The sequence below is a fragment of the Convolutriloba macropyga genome, unplaced genomic scaffold (assembly GCF_964194025.1).
Source record: "Convolutriloba macropyga unplaced genomic scaffold, txConMacr16.3 SCAFFOLD_1766, whole genome shotgun sequence".
NCBI lineage: Eukaryota > Metazoa > Xenacoelomorpha > Acoela > Convolutidae > Convolutriloba > Convolutriloba macropyga.
In genome coordinates, this window is record NW_027453756.1 from 1 (window position 1) to 22,863 (window position 22,863).

A 22,863-nucleotide genomic window follows, 5' to 3' on the forward strand; every position below is an offset into this window, starting at 1 on the left:
GCACTATTTCTAATAAGTGAGTTATATAAACAAAAAAACTTCGACAGTTTTCTTCAGAAGCAATTTCGCTTTCTCACAGTATTACATAACTTTTATGTTCTTTAAAGCTAGAATTGGGTTTTAATGCCCAGATTAAGCAAGCTTATTTGTTTTTGTACGAGCCCATCCGTAATCAGTTTCCTTTGAATTTTGTATGTATCGTCAGTCATTCTTGAAAATTTCAGGGTTTTTTAATCGAAATAATTAGCAAATCTGCTTATGGAAACTAACGGGATAGAAAATTGCCAGTTTACAGTATGTAGCGGTTATTATCGAAAAATCAGTCAACTCGCCCTGACGATTTTTATAATGTATTCTGCCCCCTCCTCCCCTCCCCCCCCCCACACACACACATACACACCCTGACAACCCAACTCATTTCAACTGAAACTAGTTGCAACCAAAGCTTTCTGTATTTCTCGGAGATATTATTTTGGTCTTCATAATTCCTGCTACTGAAAAAGCTATGGCTTTGTGTCAAGTAATAATTAAATGCAGAAATCAGCCTGAAATTGTGAACAGACCCTACCTCACAGACCAGGATGGTCCAAATATACCGGATTACCGGAAGAGGTTAGACAGGAGATCGAAAAGGGCAAATATTCGCTGCAATTATATTGATCGAAGTGAACCCCCTCGTGGCGACCCTGAAGTTTGGCCTGGTATACTCTACAGTTCAGGAATGAGTTATGCATCGGGAAGGTTGTACGTTCTCCCTAATGGGCGTGAGCTTTACGCCCAAACACCTGCTAACCAGCCAATACAGAATTCTGGCCATGGAACCTCACGTGGGGGCCAAAGTTCAAGCCAGGGTTTGAGTCAAGCTGCCGTTCAAACTCCTGTGTTGCGTCCCAGCTCTGAGGATACTCCAAATCAGGATTCTGGTCTTGGAACGGCCAGCGGGATGCAAAGTTCCAGCCAGAGTTTGAGTCAAACTCCCGATCAAACTCCTGGATTGGGTCCAAGCCCTGCTACAGGACCCATGACAGGTTCTAAAGGAAGTCCACTATTAGAGAGGACTCAGGCACGATCCTCCAATCAAGGACCTCAACAAGGTGCAGTATCAGCTTCGACAAGTCAGCTTGGAAGCAGCATGCTGGGATCTGCTAATCTGGGGGGTCAAAGTTCTACTCAAGGTAAATTCTCTTGGTCACAGCTACTCGGTTTGAACTCAATAGGAAAAACTTGGAGCCAATTACTTTTTCAATAAAGATAGTCACTTTTTATGTCACGTGTCATTCTTTTTCATTGCGCCGCAATGTGTCTATTGTTCCTTTTACTCCAAGAATATAAGTTGATGCACTTTGCGCATATTTTTATTATAACCAATTGCACAACTTTCTTGGTGCTTTCCTTTACTAGTTATGTAAATTTCAAGTCGGGTTTCTTTAAACAGCTCCGAGCCAAGCTCAGCCGCAAGCCAGCTATCAGTGTCAGGGTTCACACTCCTCTCAAGCACAAGTTGCCCCTAACTTCTACAACTACGCTCAATTCTATCCACAACAAAGTAACAACAATAATACTCAAGCTAACAATTTGCAAGCAACTTTTTACCCAGTGATGGGTTATAATAACCAAGCTTATCCATCCTATGGTCGAACCTGTTTCCTTTTCTCGATGTGTGTGAAGTTAAATCCAAAGATAAATTTCCTGGGGGACTTCATTGATCGATTCTTTGGATGAAGGAATTTTATCATCGTTAATAGATAAAAATGTTTTTTATTGCCTAAGTGGCAAAAGTGGTATTGCAAAAGGTATCTAAGCTTGTGGATGATATAATGATGTTGGATATGGTTAATGATTGCTGTCAAACAAATTTTGTATTGATTATTTTAGACCTGGTGGTTTTTTAAAGAAATTCTGTTTTTTGTCTGACCAATATTTTTAGAGATTTTTTGCCTGAGAAAAGGGATAAACTGTGCTAAAGCTTAAGTTGGTACATTGTTTACTTGTTCTCTCAGAGCTTTACTAGTCTTTATGTATGTGACAACCTCCCCTCACTCCAGCTCCCCTGACCCCGAACTAGACACCCATCTCACCACAAACCCCCTCTATGTTGTCGTGAAATCACTAAAGAGGACAATTTTGGGTCGTCTGGATAACCTCACTCCCACTTTGGGCACCGTCGGCCTCTCTTTTAACTTCTTGTTTTCTAGCCCTGCCCTCCGGGGGAATATAGGCCCCTAATGAATAGAATAGCAAAACCTTAGATAGTAAAGACCGAAGCCAATACACCAGTCAGTCGCGTATGATTCGATCGTCTGGCGATAATGGGTATTTTTTGGCTCAAAACAAATAAGACGACAGAAAAAAAAAACATCGTGTTTATTTCATCCAGAGAATATAAATTTTGTAATGTATTAATTGCAACCAAAAATTCTATTTTATTTGGTTAATAAAGATTTTTGTCTGAATAGATCTAGCTAACTCAATGCATCGTATAGTATACTGAAATTTTATACTGTTTCTGCATAGTTATGAGAAATTGCGTTCAAAATCCACAGAAATAAAACCAATCATCCCGTTTGAGAAATCGTCAAAAGTTTGAAGAGAAAAATGAAGAAGTGTGCTGATGCATTTTCCTAAGCATACTGTTAAAGCTCAGACTCAACATCGCCAGCTCTGTTTTCCTTCGTGAAAACATCTTCGTCAAATGGTAGTACTAGAGCGAGCTTCACAGCAGGCCTCCTGCAGACTCCGTCCTTTGTTTGAACCGCTGCCGATCAAATTATTCCATCGGAACCATTGATGGTTTCTGTAATTCGACCAAAATTGTAAAACCCTCGCTTTTCACTATCTTCTACTACCCAAACAAGATCACCTTGTTGGAGAATTCTGTCCGTTGTGGACTGCCATTTCTTTCGACTGTTCAACGCTGGCAAGTACTCAAGGCTGATTCTGTCCAAGATGAGGTCTGAGTAAGCTTGTGTTTGTCGAAAGAGTTTCCGATAATTGACGAACTTCTCTGCGCATGGTAAATATGAAGGACAAATATTTTTAAAGCCAACCAGAAAGTGGTTGGAGTGATTGCTTCTAATTCGGTGGCATCAGAAGTGACAGGCGTCAGCGGTCTACCATTCAGCGCTTCTTCAACAAGACATATCGTGGGTGACAGAACACCATCAGTGACTGTTTTCTTGCCCAGCACTGCATACATTGCCTTCTTGCAAGTTCTGACCAGTCTTTCCCACACTCTTCTAAAGTGTGTTGCGGCAGGTGGGTTGAACTTCTATCTGCTTCCTTGTTGAGTCAAAAACTCTTGAAATCGCTCCTTGTTCCATGCTGCTATGTACTCTGCCAAGTCGGTAGTTTGTCCCTTTGTTGCTAATAATTTTTAATGGTTTGGCTTTTCCAGCAATGAATCACATAATTGCCTTCAGACAACTATTGGTTTCCAGCTTGGGTAAAATCTCTATATGCACGGTGCGCACAGTAAGGCAGGTGAAAAGGCAACAACAACGTTTTTAGTTTCTTTGACCAGTCTTCAATGTGAAATGTCCAAAATAGTCCGCGTCCACATTCGAGAACACTGTTGAAGCTACTAATCGTTCTTCAGGTAGATTTGTTATTAATGTTGTCTTTGTTTGAGAAATTGCGTTCAAAATCCACAGAAATAAAACCAATCATCCCGTTTGAGAAATCGTCAAAAGTTTGAAGAGAAAAATGAAGAAGTGTGCTGATGCATTTTCCTAAGCATACTGTTAAAGCTCAGACTCAACATCGCGAGCCCTGTTTTCCTTCGTGAAAACATCTTCGTCAAATGGTAGTACTAGAGCGAGCTTCACAGCAGGCCTCCTGCAGACTCCGTCCTTTGTTTGAACCGCTGCCGATCAAATTATTCCATCGGAACCATTGATGGTTTCTGTAATTCGACCAAAATTGTAAAACCCTCGCTTTTCACTATCTTCTACTACCCAAATAAGATCACCTTGTTGGAGAATTCTGTCCGTTGTGGACTGCCATTTCTTTTGACTGTTCAACGCTGGCAAGTACTCAAGGCTGATTCTGTCCAAGATGAGGTCTGAGTAAGCTTGTGTTTGTCGAAAGAGTTTCCGATAATTGACGAACTTCTCTGCGCATGGTAAATATGAAGGACAAATATTTTTAAAGCCAACCAGAAAGTGGTTGGAGTGATTGCTTCTAATTCGGTAGCATCAGAAGTGACAGGTGTCAGCGGTCTACCATTCAGCGCTTCTTCAACAAGACATATCGTGGGTGACAGAACACCATCAGTGACTGTTTTCTTGCCCAGCACTGCATACATTGCCTTCTTGCAAGTTCTGACCAGTCTTTCCCACACTCTTCTAAAGTGTGTTGCGGCAGGTGGGTTGAACTTCTATCTGCTTCCTTGTTGAGTCAAAAACTCTTGAAATCGCTCCTTGTTCCATGCTGCTATGTACTCTGCCAAGTCGGTAGTTTGTCCCTTTGTTGCTAATAATTTTTAATGGTTTGGCTTTTCCAGAAATGAATCACATAATTGCCTTCAGACAACTATTGGTTTCCAGCTTGGGTAAAATCTCTATATGCACGGTGCGCACAGTAAGGCAGGTGAAAAGGCAACAACAACGTTTTTAGTTTCTTCGACCAGTCTTCAATGTGAAATGTCCAAAATAGTCCGCGTCCACATTCGAGAACTCTGTTGAAGCTACTAATCGTTCTTCAGGTAGATCTGTTATTAATCTTGTCTTTGTTTGGGCTCTTCCTTTTCGACACGTAATTCAATTGTTTTTGATCAATCTCAAAACATTTCGAATGCCTAGGATTCAAAACTTCTGCTGAGCTATGTTTTAGACATGTTCAGTGCCTTCGTGATGGCTATTTTTGTGTTATTTTCGCATGAATAATTTAACTACCTGATGTTTCCAATGCAACAGTATTGGATGCTTTGTTTCGAAGATCAATTGATATTTACTTTTTCTGCCTTGGACACGAATGATGAAAACTGGTCCGCTGGTCAGCGAATGGTGAAAACTGAAAAATTTTGCTGCTTTTTGGTATTTCTTCTCAGTTTTGAGAGAATTCATCTCTTCAGCACACTGTTCTCTCTGCAATAGTCTAAAAATGCGTGCTTGTGCATTTTTGTTTTCTTCGATACTTAGTGTTTTTGATGCCGGCTTGTGTTTACGCGCTTCACGTTAATTACGCGCTTCAGGTTTGCCATTATGTTAACCAGTTGGTTGAAGTAGCTATTTTGTTCCTATTGAACGATTGGTTTCTTTTTTTTTGGTTGTAGATATCAAAGCAGTTTGTTCATTTTGTTCGTCATAAGCAAATTCTTAATTGACCTGTTCAGGCGATTCGTTATCTGGTTGCTTTAACCAGGCTGGCCTAGTGAGCTTTACAACATTGATCAACTTGTCGCGATGTGGGCAGAATTGTTAATAGCACTCACATGATTCCTTTCTGTTACGTCAGTTGTACCAAAAATCTTCGCAATTAAGTTCGCTACGACAATCTGTTTTTTTTTGCGGTGAGAGCTGTGCATGGATTGCAGAACTGTAGTGGAGATTGATCAAATGTTACAAACTGGAATCTTTCAGTCGTGTTCTCTAACTATCTGTTCTTTTAATCTCACTGCCATGACTGCTGCGTGTAATTCCAAACGTGGTATTGAAAGGTATCGAACCGGTGCAACTCTGAAACTTCTGACTACAAATAATAAGTCTGCTGAATATTCCTTCTTGGGTTTTGAACGTAGGTATGCCATTGCGCAAATTGTGTCTTAAGATGCGTCGTAGAAAACATGATGCGTCGACGAAAACCTTTGTAATTGGCTGTGCTGAAGTACCTTCTGTCAATGCAGGTTTCTGCTACTTCTGGAAGCTGGTCTTTCAATTTCAGAAACTCTTCGTTTTCGTTAGGTTCCAATGAGTTGTCCCATTGTTGCAAACTTTCGGTCCAGATTCTTTTTGAAGTCGTTTCATTTGAACGCTGAATGATGCAAACAGCCCAAGAGTTTCAAACACTGACAAAACTAGAGACAAAAACTTTCTCTGAGTGATTGGGGTTTAAACTTCTTTCTTTGCTAGTACCTCTGCAAATCTGTAAACTATCTTCAATAACAGTCCACTGAGGTTCAAGCACGGATGAACCAACCTTACTTGGTTCTACTTCCACTTGCTTTGTGTCGCTGATTGATCTCAAGTCCTCAGGGATTTCTTTGGTCACTTTATTGCAGTTGTTGATCCACTTTTTCAGATCAAATACACGTTTCGACAGAAAATGTTGCAATCGCTAAAAAACATTGATTACTTCATCAGGAGTGTCGACTGACTTGATGAAAACGTCCATGTAGAAGTTGTTTTGGATAGCCGATGCTGCAATAGAAAAATTGTCCTTATTTTTGATTGCTACTCGCTTTAGAGCAACATTTGCACATGGTGTTGAACTCTTTGCACCAAATCATGACGTTGATACTCGTAAATCCGCACAGGTTCGTTCTTTGTTGGTCACTACAGGAATTTCAGGCAGTTTTTATCTTGTTCAGGAAACTGCATTTGCAAAAAAATCGATTCAATATATGCAGCAAGAGCTATTGGTCCCTCTCGTAATCTGAATGTTGTTGCGATCAATCCGTGTAATAGATCGGGTCCGGCTAATAGCTTGTCATTTAGATATACAAATTTGTATTTGGCTGCAGCGTTGCCAGCACTGCAAACTTTAGCCGCGTTTTTGGGGTTTAGTTCTAGATGGTGTGACAAATACCATTCCTTTCCGAAAATGCCTTTGACTTCCCATGTGTCCAGGATCTTCGCAAACCCCTTTTCAACATCTGTATCAATTGACTGGTGATAAAATTTTTCAAATTTGTGTCTTTGTAATTTTCATTTTAGTGAGTAGTTCTAAGAATGAGATGTAGTTGTTTGGAAGATTAGGTTCTGGTTCACTCCAGAGCATAAAAACTTCATACCGCTCTCCTGTAAACATTGTCGTGCCCTCTAAGAATTTCTGAGTTTGTCGCTATTTTTTGATTGACTAAAAAAAATTATTTTGGAAGCATAGGTTTCTATGTCCCACCAGGACTGAATATTTTCTGCCATTTTCACGTCTTCTGTTCAGGCAAAATGACATACATTTTGACCTCTCTTGCCCGTCATTGTTCCACAGTCGACCCATCCTAATTCCGTCAGGACAGCGACATATTCACTTCGTGTTTCTATCCTGTAGTCTAGTGCTTTTTGTAGTTCATAAGCATCTTGACCTAGAATCATTCCAACATCCATCAATTTGAAATTTATGTTTGAAAGTACACTCAGGCGTCTGAAACTTTGTTTCAGTTTGATGTAGTCGTAGTGTGTATTTCCCAACGAAATCGACTGATTTACAAATGCTTCATGCAAATGCACCTTTGAATGCAGTCATCTTACTGTTAGAGGAACTTTTTCGGTCTTCAGATCATTCGTTCCTTGTATGCCGGCTATATTTAGCGTTACATCGGTGCCTTGGGCTTCCATTTTTTCTGGAAAGCTTTGATCGGTGAATAATACCGTTGAACCACATCGAGGAAAGCATATGTGTTCAGTCGGTTGCGTCCACTCTGGTTTGAGAGGGGAACTATCTGAAGAAAGCTGGTTACTTCGTTACTTTGATTTATTGTTGCTGCGCTCACATTGACTGCGTGATTGCCCTCGTCCATTTGTTTTTCCAAGTGTACCAACTGGTTCTGCTTTTTGGTCTATCCAATTATACCGCACAATTTGAATTTTCGATCATTGATTGCATGTCCTTTTCCCAGAATTGCATAACATAAACGTTGCGTCCCCACTGTTATATATATATACACACACACATATATATATATATATATATATATATATATATATACATATATATATATATATATATCGATCGTTAATTTTCATGTTTTTGAATAATGGGCAGTGCCTTTTGTTTTTATACATTGGAAATTGCACTAAAGTTTGATATCTTGGAGAACCGTTTATCACCAGTAATTATTCGTATGTTTTCTCTGCGTTCTTATTGAAACGCTGAAAACTCTTCGTTCACGAATGTAAATCTTCCTAACCAATTTTCAAGATTAATCAGTGCAGGTCTATCTTCCTGGCAAAGTTCTACATAAAAAGAACATTTCTCTTTGAGATTTGATAACAACTTCACTATCGCTAGATAGTGTTGCATTGGACTGCAATTCGCCGTTGTAATTGTGTTGCTTCAAAACGTTAACGCAACTGCTTATCGTTTTTGAGTAACTAACTAAGGCATTTGAATCGCTAGCTTTTTTAGACTGTTGTTTACGCAACGTCTCAAGCTGTGCGTCAACAGTCCGATGTGAACGGCCAAACCTTCGTTCTAGTAGTGACCAATCTTCAGCGTAGGAAGACACCGGAAAGCCCAGATCCAATATTGCTAACTTGGCTTTGCCACTTAAAAACGTTTTCAAGTGGCTCATTTTCTCTTAGTTACCAATTTTTAAGTCAGTGCCCGGTAGCAACAAACATACTTAATCACTCTGGTCATTCAAGTGGATTACTGTCAAAATAACTTTATTCAAGTTTGGGTAGTTGACTGCTGCCACGGGGTTTGTTGTACACAAAATTTTCTTGACCCTGGGTCAAACCGTAACGCTCTCTACTTTGTGATTTTGCCTTGCGTGACCAATCTTTATCAGAAATTACTCGTGGGTATGTGTTTTCTGGTTCCTTGTTAGAAAGTTTACATTTATGCTTGTATGCTTTTTCCGGTTAATCTGATCGTTCAGCTACGCCATGAGTACACATCTCTATTGATGGTATCCGTCCATTTGAATGGGGATCGACTCCGTAAACTTGGAGGGGCGTCATCCTTTGAGTCCAAGTCCTTTATGTCAAGGGCTTCTTTTGGTATTCCAGGTTTAATGCATCATGCACAAGTTGCATTTCTAGCTCAAGTCCCCTTCTTTTCATCTTGATTTCCATCTTCTTCAATCGAAGCTTGGTCGACAAATCCTTCTCCAACACAGCAAAATTTTAAGCATTCTTTGACTTGCGGCTCGAGATTTTCGAGCCGTTGTCTTCTTTTTCATTGTCATTTCTCACTGGGAGACAATGATTCTGTTCTACTGGCTGTGATTTATCTACAGGTGCTTCTCCTTCATTTTTCTGAAGAACTTAACTACTTTGCTGATTTAACATACTTTTCTGTCCTTGAATATATGACAAACAAACAGCGTTTAACTTTTTGCAGAGTCTCTGTTGTTTTGTGCGATGCGATTTCAAACAACTCAGTTTGTCTAGCTGTTGCTGGAATCGGTTGTCAATCTCTTGTATCTGTTGATAAACTGTTTTGAGCTTGCTAGGTTGGTCCTTGTTCTTTATAGTATCGTAACCCTCTTGTGTTTTTTGTCGTAGCTGCTCTGAACAGTTCTCAATCTGCTTATCCAATTTGCTGCGACTTTGTGAACCAGTCATTTGTTCCGTAGCTTAGGTATCAGCCTAATTACTAACTGATGACTTCGTCGAGAATTTAGCTTCTTAATTCTCTCTATAAATTTAACAGCAGTTTGTTTTCCACTGTTGGGGTCGGTGGACCAAATGTAACGGCTGCTCTCCCAATCAGTTGCGACGAGCCAAATTTTACACCGCCAAATTCTTTTCAGCGGGTCAAACTCTGTCCGGATATTTTTGGTTTTTGCAGTTCGTTTCTGTAATTGTATACCCGTTGTGTTCTTGCCGTTGCATTAGAGTTCATTTTGTAACTATTTATTAATCTGTTTTTCATTATCGAAGCAGACTGTGTTGCTACAGATCTCTCAATACAAATCTCTGTAAGTATACCGGTTCAATCTGATAGAAAAACAAATCAAGGACCGAGATATATGTCTAAGACCCGTTTATCCAAAAATTTTTAAACTCAATCTTTAGTTGCTTTCGCCTTTTGTACGCATGAGTTGAAATACCAGAAGCAGTGGTTGGTGAAGGTTGAATTGGAGCTCTAATAATTTGTTGATACAAGACGCATTAACAATAATATACTGCTCAAGAATAATTTTCAATACAAGGCACAGTAACAATTTACTGCTCAAGAATAAATTGAACGCAAGACACATTAACACGTTTTTACTGCTCAAGTCATTTTTTTCCAATATTTTGCTGATGTATAGGAAGAAAGCCGTTTTCTGCTGCTGCTTTAGCTGTGTGTTGTTGTGTTGTGTTATTTTCCTATTTGTCTCCACATCACGTGAGTATGACTGTGCTAGTAACTATAACAAAAACTTGGACTATTAAGATGACTAATAGACAACTAATACACAAGTGTTTACCCTATATCAGTTTTTATGCTGATGCATTTTCCTAAGCATTTTGTGAAATCTCAGCCTCAACAACATTAACTTAATGGGCAAAAAACCATAATTCTTAAACTAAAAAATTTTGCAAAAATTTGAAACTTCCGCCAAATTCATTTTGCTCTAAGAAGAATGTTGCTCTTCTCTTCAATAAGAATGCTCAGCTCAAAAATCTGCGACCAACTCTTCGTTGATTTTTGGTAGCAGATCAAACTGAGTAGCATTAACAAATTTATCATTTTTCGTTTGTCTTTCTAACTCATCTCTGACTGTTCCCAGGTCGAGGTGGCTAGACCGAAGTGACCTCTGATCAGACCATCTTTGAGCGCACACAAGTTCTCGGTGCGCTCGAATTACGTGGTTTGGAAAAAGCTTCAAGCGCAATTTTTTCTGGACAATTGTCTGAAACTCTCCTGATCAGAGGTCACTTCGGGCTGGGACGATCTGATCAGAGGCAGTTTGAAGCGCAAACTAGTCTGACCAGAGGCCAAGTCGAGCGAAATTTTTTCATGTTTGTTTTCTGACATATGTTTTCTCTGGTAAGAGTCAACAATAAAAAAGCATTCGGATCAGAACTCCATCTGAAAATCTGATGGGGTCGATCAGAATCAAGGGATCCAGCTGATAGCAACTGCTGGCCCCCTCAAGAAAAGATTTTGAATCCAAGTATATCAAGCCTTTTTTTGCAGAGCTGTCTAAGTTCATTTATGCAGTCAAAAACACAAATTAATGGCATGCTCAATAAACTTTTTTGGCATTTTTTTGACTTTATTTTTATTAGCAATACTTTTAGAATTGGTTTTTTGTTAGTTGAAAACAAAATTGATAACATCGATTTTCACGAAATGAATATATTATAGCAATATTGAGAGATTTGTTCATGTTCCAAATCATTCTCTGATCCGACTATTTTGAACGCACAGTCTAAACAGAGGCAACTTCGAGCGCACTTTTGTCTGATCAGAGGTGATTTCGTGTGCACTCGTCTGATCATAGGCAGTTTCGAGCGCACTTCAGTCTGATCAGAGACTATTTCGAGCGCACTTCAGTCTGACCAAAGGAGGTTTTCGAGCGCAATTTAAGCGCACACGGAGCTTCGAGCTCACCATACTCTAAACAGAGGACTCTTCAGTCTGGGTCGGTCTGATCAGAGGTCGCTTTTGTCTTAGACGGTCTGATCAGAAGCCATTTTAGTCTGGACCTCAACTTGGGTTCTATAAGAAGTGCCGTTCTATATTTTTTCAGAATACTTAACTCTAGGCCTTGCAGAAAGAAAGTATTTGTTAAGCTTTAGCCAATGGAACGAGCATATGCAATTGTTCAGCTTCCCCATCAAATCCTCGACATATTAAATATTTGGTTGTGTCTCATCAATAACTCCGTCAAAGTAATACAAGTAGGTAAATTAGTTAAATCATTAGGTTTCCATTACGCTTCCAGGAAATGTTTGCTTGTGAAACACTTTTCCAGTACCAATTTCGTCTTTTAGTCACCCGGTAGTTAAAGTATTGTCTAACTTGTTCGTCAAATTGTACGTTGAACGGAAATCGGAAACAGGCTACTCCGGCCAAACTCAAGTTCACAGCCAAAATCAACAACAATTCTATAACAATGCTCAAAATTACAATCAAGGGTATGGATTTGGACAGCAGGGTCAGAATTACTATCCAGGTCTTCAACATGGGTTCCCGGGCCCAAGTCATAGCAACGCCCAAGGTCAAACTTTCTTTCAAAGTCAACAATACAGTCTGGGTCAAACACCTCGTAGAGGACAAAATATCTATCAATATTCTCAGCCTTTCAGCCAAGGTGACGGCCAGAGTCAAGGTCACGTGTTTGGCCAAGTGCAAGGCTACGCACAAGGTCAGATATCGCAGCAAGCTCAAAACTCAAGATATTACCCTGGAGGTCAATCCTTTGGTCACAGTTACAACCAACGCCAACCGGCTTTTGGTCGAGGTGAAGGCTTCAATAAAGGTCCAGCGTCCCGCCATAACTTACCTCCACGCTTACGTCGGAAACAATCCTCATTCAATCAAGGTCAACCGACGTTTCAGGCACAACCAAGTGTCAATCAACATCCGGGTTACGCTTCTGGTCAAGCTAATCATCAAGGTCAAGCAGGTCAAATGAGATTATTCCCGAGTCAAGCTCCTGCTCAAAGTCAAGGATCTGTTCAAGGTCAGTTTGCAGTTGATTTTGGACATAATCAAGGTCAAGGGGCTGACCAACATCAAGGTCAAGGACAGACAGGGCAACCTCAGAACCCAACGTCAAGTCAGATAGCAAGTTCTAATCAAATTCAGAGATCAAATTTGCCTCCTGGCAGCGGTCAAGGTTTTGATCAAGATCAGAGACAGGCCAAAATGAAAATGATTGCGGCACCAGCTTAAAATTTGAGGCTCTTTTATCCGCATGAAGTTTGAAAAGAAACTCAATAAGAACATTTTTTCAACTGGCGCGATATACACGTACAACAAAATTTTCAAAGGACAATACTTTATAATTCAGAGCGCGTTGTCAGCTGGTAAGGTTTTTTAATTGCTTAAACCAGTCACAAAATTTAAGCGCTTACCCCATTGAACGGGATTCGGCATCGGAAAGCACCAGCCACTTTCATTTTCGGTACCGGTAGACGCTCGTAATGTGCACTAGAATAAAACTGTTTGATTGGCATTTTGTTGCTATTATATGTAATTGCGGTTACTGAGTCACTAGAAACTGAAGGTGCTCAAATTTTTTCTCGCGACAGTTGAAACATTTTTCATTTGAAACTTTGAATGGGCTGTTGAATGAACGTGGATTTGGTTGAAATTTTTAACTTGAAACCAAGCTTGAAAAATGGATTTGGACCAAGTTTTATACATAACTTCTTTTGTCTTCATTTCATCTTCACTGAAAAAGAGATTTGTAAACAAACCCATGGTCTGAAATGGCCATTACTTTAGATTGCTTTTAATTACCTCTGATTTGACTTAACTCAATATCACACAGAAATTCCAGACATAAATAAGTTTTGAGATATGGCTTCAGGATCTCCAAGGCATTTAGACCTCAAACGCAATGCCACTTTTGCTCAATTTGAGCACGAAATCATTCTCAAAACTATATTCTAACCTATTTAAACCGCAAATTTGTGGATATTTGAGGCATTTGAAGATAAAACATAGAAAAATAGTTAAGAACCATACTAAATAAAAATCTTATTTCGAATTTCTGTGTCGAAATTTCGATTTTCTGTGGCTTGAAATAGTCAAGCCATTTTTTTTGTAGCGTCTGAAGAATTGTTCGAGTCTTCTTAGTAATCATTTTACAAAATCATGCAAGAAAGACAAGTTACTAATTAGTAATTAGGCTTCCAACAAGCTTCCTTTAAGGATTCTAATTTTTCTTCCTTCTCAAAGCTTCCTTTAAGAATTGTATTTTTTTTCTTCATTCTCAACTTATCTCATTCATTTGATTTATTTTCCACACATCATCGTAGTCTGTTTTTTGAAGTGAAGTGAAAATAAATAGGACTTTTTCAACAAAATTTTAACTGACTTTTTGAGAGAGAAACCTCCAAAACAGTAAAGATAAATTTTCATTCTGTTAGAAACAGAACTATGGTCTGACGCACGCAGCAGCGTTTTCTGCTTCCCTCAGCAATTTTGCCAAGGAAAATTTGGCGATGTTTTTTGGGAGAACTACTAACAACTACTTTTTAGGATTAAAAAAGAACAAAACCTAAAAAATGTTTCACTGATAGAAAGTTTGATGTTCCTAAAACCTGTAGCAACTAATCTAATCTAATGTTCTAAGATCAATAGAAAGTGTGGAACTTCTCGATCAGTATAGCTCTGACATCATTCCTAACACTTTAAGGAAATGAAATTTCTGATCGACGAAAACACTGAGACCCAACAATGGAAGAACGATATAAAGAACAATGAAAAAGTTGCAAAATAAACTGCACGAACAAAATCTGTAAAAAACAACTATTTGCATATCCTGATATCTTGAGAGAAAAAATTGAGCTGAATTATTCGAGCAATCTTCTTATTCTAACAGGAAGACAAAATGTTTTTTTTTTGTTTTTCACAACGAATTAGTTTAAACTGGCTCTTCGAACAATTTTTTTAAATGCACCTCCGCCAAAAATTGCAAAGGGGTGTTAAAAAACTTTGATCCACTTATTCTTTGAAATTTATGAAAACGTGGGAGAATTCAAAATGTTGATAATTTGCAATTGTTTCTAACTCATTGAAAAGTGACATGAACCAACTATTTTTACGATATTATCTATCGTTTAACTAAAGTTAATTACTTCAGAACTTTTTTAATCTGTCCTTGGCCTTCATTGATCTTTAGTCCCCGATAACTTGCTAAATGTCTATTTTCACATTATTTATCTGTGCCATACTGTTGAAAAACAATTTTAAGGACAGAAAATTTTCTGGTAAAAAAATTCAATTATATCTCTATAAGTGTAATTAAAAGTTTGTAAAACTATAATAAAATTGATTTGCCACTAATTTATCCTCAAAGCACATAGGTCTCGTCACTGGGTCTCGTAACACATAGGTCTCGTAACAATAATCCCCTCTGTCATGTTGCCGCCCCTCAGCATTTGTCATACGGGGGCCAATGCTAATACCGTCCAAGGCACACTTGTTTTCAAATTTTGTCATGTGGTTTCCCCATGCACGAGTAAACCTATGCTAAACGTTTCTTTTACCTACTTGAGAGGCGGCCACATGACACGTTAGAATCATTCTTTTTATGCATTGTCATGGGAAATCCACATGCAATTTGTGTTGTTTTGACCGCTACGTGACAAGTGATTGATTAGGGTGAGGTTTATGTTTCTGTGTTGTTGCGTTTGTTATTTTTCAAGTTTGTTTGTGTATCTACTTTTTCATACTTCATTTTCTATGCGTCATATACAGAAAGACCTCAGTTGGCATTCAGATGCTTCCTTCACGTGTGGAATTCAATTCACTTACTGGTCGTAACTTACGTGTCGTAACATGTACAGCCGCAGGATTGCGTTTCATCTACAGCCACAAAATCAGTATCAGAACAACTGCAATGGATGCTGCAGATTTTTAAACTTGCTCAATTATAAACTTACTCGTTTATAGACTTGCCACTCATAAAAATCCCCGACTCTCGTGAAGCTTTAATTGGGTCTTTTCCGCTTTAGCCCCCCACCAGTACATTATATTTGCCCCCAGTTTCAGGAGACGTTTCATTATCTCGACAGATTCACAGATTTATTATTGCGGTTCAAACCCTAAATGGTCAATAAATCAGTAGTTTCTTGGACCTTTTAACTTGGATATGCGGTCGGCTGACGTTCAACTCGGCCTCTCCGTGTGACCCCTGGCGGGGAAGGGGCTATATCATTTTTTGGTTGTAGGCTAAACGCCCTGTCGGCCAATTTGGTGGCTATCTAAGCTGGGGAACAAACGGAAAATATCTCTTTAATTCAGTGAATCCGAAAAAGAACGTAAATGGGATACTTTTCACCGGTATCTAAATTGTATCTAATAAAATAATTGGAGCAGTTTTCTGAAAAAAGTCAAAACTTCTAATAGTTTTTTGTAATTCTGCTCCACTCTATTACCCTTCAGGACAATTTTGTCCCGTTCTAATCAAATTCAGAGATCAAATTTGCCTCCCGGCAGCGATCAAGGTTTTGATCAAGATCAGAGACAGGCCAAATGAAAATGATCGCGGCACCAGCTTAAAATTTGAGGCTCATTTATTCGCATAAAGTTTGAAAAGAAACTGAAAAAGATTATTTTTTCAACTGGCGCGAGATATACGTACAACAAAATTTCAAAGGACAATACTTTTTAATTCAGGGCGCGTTGTCAGCTGGTAATGTTTTTTAATTGCTTAAACCACTCACAAAATTTAAGCGATTACCCCATTGAACGAGATTCGGCATCGGAAAGCACCAGCCACTTTCTTTTTCGGTACCGGTATACGCTGGTAATGTGCACTAGAATAAAACTGTTTGCATGGCATTTTACTGCTATTTTATGTAATTGCGGTTACTGAGTCACTACAGAAACTGACAGTGCTCAAATTTTTTCTCGCGCCAGTTTAAATATTTTTCACTTGAAACTTTGAATGGGCTGTTGAATGAACGTGGATTTGGTTGAAGTTTTTAACTTGAAACTAAGCTTGAAAAAAGAATTTGGACCAAGTTTTATACATAACTTTTTTTGTCTTCATTTCATCTTCACTGAAAAAGAGATTTGTAAACAAACCCATGGTCTGAAATGGCCATTACTTTAGATTGCTTTCAATTACCTCTGATTTGACTTAACTCAATATCACACAGAAATTCCAGACATAAATAAGTTTTGCGATATGGCTTTATGATGTCTAAGGCATTTAGACCACAAAGCCCATGCCACTTTTGCTCAATTTGAGCACGAAATCTCGAAAGATTCTCAAAACTAATTTCTAACCTATTTTAACCACAAATTTGTGGATATTTGAGGCATTTGAAGATAAAACAACAAAAAAAAATAAATAACCATACTAAATAAAAATCGTATTTCGAATTTCTGTGTCGAACTTTTGATTTTCTGTGGCTTGAAATAGTCAAGCCATTTTTTTGTAGCGTCTGAAGAATTGTGAATTGTTAAAGTCTTCTTAGTAATAATTTTACAAAATCATGCAAGAAAGACAAGTTACTAATTAGTAATTAGGCTTCCAACAAGCTTCCTTTAAGGATTCTAATTTTTCTTCCTTCTCAAAGCTTCCCTTAAGAATTGTATTTTTTTCTTCATTCTCAACTTATCTCATTCATTTGATTTATTTTCCACACATCATCATAGTCTGTTTTTTGAAGTGAAGTGAAAATAAATGGGACTTTTTCAACAAAATTTTAACTGACTTTTTGAGAGAGAAACCTCCAAAACAGTAAAGATAAATTTTCATTCTGTAAGAAACAGAACTATGGTCTGACGCACGCAGCAGCGTTTTCTGCTTCCCTCAGCCAATTTTGCCAAGGAAAATTTGGCGATGTTTTTTGGGAGAACTACTAACAACTACTTTTTAGGATTAAAAAAGAACAAAACCTAAAAAATGTTTCACTGATAGAAAGTTTGATGTTCCTAAAACCAGTAGAAAACTTTGATCCTCTTGTTCTTTGAATTTTATGAAAACATGGGAGAATTCAAAATGTTGATAATTTGCAATTGTTTCTAACTTTCTTAAAAAGTGACATGAACCACCTATTTTTACGATATTATCTATCGTTTAACTAAAGTTAAATACTTCAGAAATTTTTTAATCTGTCCTTGCCCTTCATTGATCTTTAGTCCCCGATAACTTGCTAAATGTCTATTTTCACATTATTTATCTGCGCCATACTGTTGAAAAACAATTTTAAGGACAGAAAATTTTCTGGTAAAAAAATTCAATTATATCTCTATAAGTGTAATTAAAAGTTTGTAAAACTATAATAAAATTGATTTCCCACTAATTTATCCTCAAAGCACATAGGTCTCGTTACTGGGTCTCGTAACACATAGGTCTCGTAACAATAATCCCCTTTGTCATGTCGCCGCCCCTCAGCATTTGTCATACGGGGGCCAATGCTAATACCGTCCAAGGCACACTTGTTTTCAAATTTTGTCATGTGGTTTCCCCATGCACGAGTAAATCTATGCTAAACGTTTCTTTTACCTACTTGAGAGGCGGCCACATGACACGTTAAAATCGTTCTTTTTATGCATTGTCATGGGAAATCCACATGCAATTTGTGTTGTTTTGACCGCTACCTGACAAGTGATTGGTTAGGGTGAGGTTTATCTGTTTCTGTGTTGTTGCGTTTGTTATTTTTCAAGTTTGTTTGTGTATCTACTTTTTCATACTTCATTTTCTATGCGTCATATACAGAAAGACCTCAGTTGGCATTCAGATGCTTCCTTCACGTGTGGAATTCAATTCACTTACTGGTCGTAACTTACGTGTCGTAACATGTACAGCCGCAGGATTGCGTTTCATCTACAGCCACAAAATCAGTATCAGAACAACTGCAATGGATGCTGCAGATTTTTAAACTTGCTCAATTATAAACTTACTCGTTTATAGACTTGCCACTCATAAAAATCCCCGACTCTCGTGAAGCTTTAATTGGGTCTTTTCCGCTTTAGCCCCCCACCAGTACATTATATTTGCCCCCAGTTTCAGGAGACGTTTCATTATCTCGACAGATTCACAGATTTATTATTGCGGTTCAACGCCTAAATGGTCAATAAATCAATAGTTCCTTGGACCTTTTAACATGGATGTGCGCTCGGCTGACGTTCCACTCGGCCTCTCCGTATGACCCCTGGCGGGGAAGGGGCTATATCAATTTTTGGTTGTAGGCTGAACGCCCTGTCGGCCAATTCGGCGGCTATCTAAGCTGGGAAACAAACGGAAAATATCTCTTTTATTCAGTGAATCCGAAAAAAACGTAATTGGGATCCTTTTTACCGGTATCTAAATTGTATCTAATAAAATAATTGGAACAGTTTTCTGAAAAAACTCTAAACTTCTAAAAATTTTCTGCAATTCTGCTGCACTCTATTACCCTTCAGGACAATTTTGTGCCGTTCTAATCAAATTCAGAGATCAAATTTGACTCCTGGCAGTGGTCAAGGTTTTGATCAAGATCAGAGACAGGCCAAATGAAAATGATCGCGGCACCAGCTTAAAATTTTAGGCTCTTTTATCCGCATAAAGTTTGAAAAGAAACTCAATAAGAACATTTTTTCAACTGGCGCGATATATACGTACAACAGAATTTTCAAAGGACAATACTTTTTAATTCAGAGCGCGTTGTCAGCTGGTAAGGTTTTTTAATTGCTTAAACCACTCACAAAATTTAAGCGCTTACCCCATTGAACGGGATTCGGCATCGGAAAGCACCAGCCACTTTCTTTTTCGGTACCGGTAGACGCTCGTAATGTGCACTAGAATAAAACTGTTTGCATGTCATTTTATTGCTATTATATGTAATTGCGGTTACTGAGTCACTACAGAAACTGACATTGCTCAAATTTTTTCTGACGCCAGTTGAAACATTTTTCGCTTGAAACTTTGAATGGGCTGTTGAATGAAAGTGGATTTGGTTGAAATTTTTTAACTTGAAACTAAGCTTGAAAAATGAATTTGGACCAGGTTTTATACATAACTTATTTTGTCTTCATTTCATCTCCACTGAAAAAGATATTTGTAAACAATCCCATGGTCTGAAATGGCCCCTACTTTATATTACTTTCCAATTACCTGTGATTTGACTTAACTCAATATCACACAGAAATTCCAGACATAAATAAGTTTTGAGATATGGCTTCAAGGTCTCCAAGGCATTTAGACCTCAAACGCAATGCCACTTTTGCTCAATTTGAGCACGAAATCACGAAAGATTCTTAAAACTATATTCTAACCTATTTAAACCGCAAATTTGTGGACATTTGAGGCATTTGAAGATAAAACATAGAAAAATAGTTAAGAACCATACTAAATAAAAATCTTATTTCGAATTTCTGTGTCGAAATTTCGCTTTTCTGTGGCTTGAAATAGTCAAGCCATTTTTTTGTAGCGTCTGAAGAATTGTTCAAGTCTTCTTAGTAATCATTTTACAAAATCACGCAAGAAAGAAAATTTACTAATTAGTAATTAGGCTTCCAACAAGCTTCCTTTAAGGATTCTAATTTTTCTTCCTTCTCAAAGCTTCCCTTAAGAATTGTATTTTTTTTCATTCTCAACTTATCTCATTCATTTGATTTATTTTCCACACATCATCGTAGTCTCTATTTTGACGTGAAGTGAAAATAAATGGGACTTTTTCAACAAAACTTTAACTGACTTTTTGAGAGAGAAACCTCCAAAACAGTAAAGATAAATTTTCATTCTGTTAGAAACAGAACTTTGGTCTGACGCACGCAGCAGCCTTTTCTGCTTCCCTCAGCCAATTTTGCCCAGGAAATTTTGGCGATGTTTTTTGGGAGAACTACTAACGACTACTTTTTAGGATTAAAAAAGAACAAAACCTAAAAAATGTTTCACTGATAGAAAGTTTGATGTTCCTAAAACCTGTAGTAACTAATCTAATCTGATGTTCTAAGATCAATAGAAAGTGTGGAACTTCTCGATCAGTATAGCTCTGACATCATTCCTAACACTTTAAGGAAATGAAATTTCTGATCGACGAAAACACTGAGACCCAACAATGGAAGAACGATATAAAGAACAATGAAAAAGTTGCAAAATAAACTGCACGAACAAAATCTGTAAAAAACAACTATTTGCATATCCTGATATCTTGAGAGAAAAAATTGAGCTGAATTATTCGAGCAATCTTCTTATTCTAACAGGAAGACAAAATGTTTTTTTTGGTTTTTCACAACGAATTAGTTTACACTGGCTCTTCGAACAATTTCTTTAAATGCACCTCCGCCAAAAAATGCAAAGGGGTCTTCGAAAACTTTGATCCTCTTATTCTTTGAATTTCATGAAAACGTGGGAGAATTCAAAATGTCGATAATTTGCAATTGTTTCTAACTTTCTTGAAACGTGACATGAACCACCTATTTTTACGATATTATCTATCGTTTTATTAAAGTTAATTACTTTAGAAATTTTTTAATCTGTCCATGGCCTTCACTGATCTTTAGTCCCCGATAACTTGCTAAATGTATTTTTTCACATTATTTATCTCTGCCATACTGTTGAAAAACAATTTCAAGGACAGAAATGTTTCTGTTAAAAGAATTCAATTATATCTCTGCGAGTGTAATTAAAAGTTTAAAACTATAATAAAATTGATTTGCCACTAATTTATCCGCAAAACTCATAGGTCTCGTTACTGGGTCTCGTAACACATAGGGCTCGTAAAAATAACCTCCTTTGTCATGTCGCCGCCCCTCAGCATCTGTCATGCGGGGGCCCAATGCTAATACCGTGAAAGGCACACTTATTTTCAACTTTTGTCATGTGGTTTCCCCATGCACGAGTAAACCTATGCTAAATGTTTCTTTTACCTACTTGAGAGGTGGCCACATGACACGTTAAAATCGTTCTTTTTATGCATTGTCATGGAAAATCCACATGCAATTTGTGTTGTTTTGACCGCTACCTGACAAGTGATTGGTTAGGGTGAGGTTTATCTGTTTCTGTGTTGTTGCATTTGTTATTTTGTCAAGTTTGTTTGTGTGTCAGCTTTTTCATACTTCATTTTCTATGCTTCATATACAGAAAGACCTCAGTTGGCATTCAGATGCTTCCTTCACATGTGGAATTCAATTCACTTACTGGTCGTAACTTACGTGTCGTAACATGTACAGCCGCAAGATTGCGTTTCATCTACAGCCACAAATTCAGTATCAGAACAACTGCAATGGACGCTGCAGATTTTTAAACTTGCTCATATATAAAATTACTCGTTTATTGACTTGCCACTCATAAAAATCCCCGACGCTCGTGAAGCTTTATTTGGATCTTTTCCGCTTTATCCCCCCACCAGTACATTATATGTGCCCCCAGTTTCAGTGACCGTTTCATTATCTCGACAGATTTAGCAATTTATCATTGCGGTTCAAATCCTAAATGGTCAATAAATCAGTAGCTCCTTGGACCTTTTAACTTGGATGTGCGGTCGGCTGACGTTCCACTCGGCCTCTCCGTATGACCCTGGCGGGGAAGGGGCTATATCATTTTTTGGTTGTAGGCTAAGCGCCCTGTCAGCCAATTCGGCGGCTATCTAAGCTGGGGAACAAACGGAAAGTATCTCTTTAATTCAGTGAATCCGAAAAAGAACGTAAATGGGATACTTTTTATCGGTATCTAAATTGTATCTAATAAAATAATTGGAACAGTTTTCTGAAAAAAGTCAAAACTTCTAATAATTTTCTGTAATTCTGCTCCACTCTATTACCCTTCAGGACAATTTTGTGCCGTTATAACTTAATCAAGTCAGAAGGAGATCCTGTGACAGCCATTCAGTGTCGAATAACTGCGACCTTCAGCTTCGAATTGGCAATGTTACATATTTTTATAGGCAATAGGTGACGAATGAATGATCAATGAGAAAAGCTTCTTTGACCCGCGTTTTGAGAATTCACATCATTTAGGATGATTTAGCGGTTAAAATTTGAGATCAACAGAGTAGATTAGTGGCAAAATTTCGGACAAATAACAGACTCGTTACAAAGGGCCCATTGGATTTGGTGCTTTTTGAACGGGGGATTCTTATAATCCCCCACACTAGAACGAACTTTAAAAGAAACCACCTGATAAGCCCCCTAGTTGATCATGATAACGCCTGAAGTTTATTATTATTGATGTTTGTACTCTTAATGTATGAGGTTTAATTTCAATAAACCGCAACATTGAAAATTGAATTTTGATTATGTTTAATTGAAAATGAAACTGATGTCAATTAACAATGTACTTGACCATGATAACACCTGCGGCTTAGTTTCATTAAATCGTATTACTAAATAATAAAAAGTGAACTTCGATGATGTTTTATTGAAAATGAATTGATT

The 22,863-nt window shown here is 38.0% G+C and overlaps 1 protein-coding gene across 1 annotated transcript; it reads left to right on the forward strand.

Annotated features, from left to right (window-relative positions):
* Positions 1–505: 505 nt before the first annotated feature.
* Positions 506–12,793, forward strand: LOC142358526 (uncharacterized). Its single transcript, XM_075409920.1, has 3 exons — positions 506–1,175; positions 1,436–1,633; positions 11,879–12,793. Exons 1-3 carry the CDS (start codon positions 506–508, stop codon positions 12,712–12,714), a joined length of 1,704 nt encoding a protein of 567 aa, XP_075266035.1. The 3' UTR covers positions 12,715–12,793.
* The last annotated feature ends 10,070 nt before the right edge of the window (positions 12,794–22,863 follow it).

Excerpts from the sequence above, each read along its gene's own strand:
- LOC142358526 (XM_075409920.1), top strand. The coding sequence starts at position 506 with ATGGCTTTGTGTCAAGTAATAATTAAATGCAGAAATCAGCCTGAAATT. Across the intron at positions 1,176-1,435 it reads GGGTCAAAGTTCTACTCAAG|CTCCGAGCCAAGCTCAGCCG; the intron begins GTAAATTCTCTT and ends TTCTTTAAACAG. Across the intron at positions 1,634-11,878 it reads CCAAGCTTATCCATCCTATG|GCTACTCCGGCCAAACTCAA; the intron begins GTCGAACCTGTT and ends AATCGGAAACAG.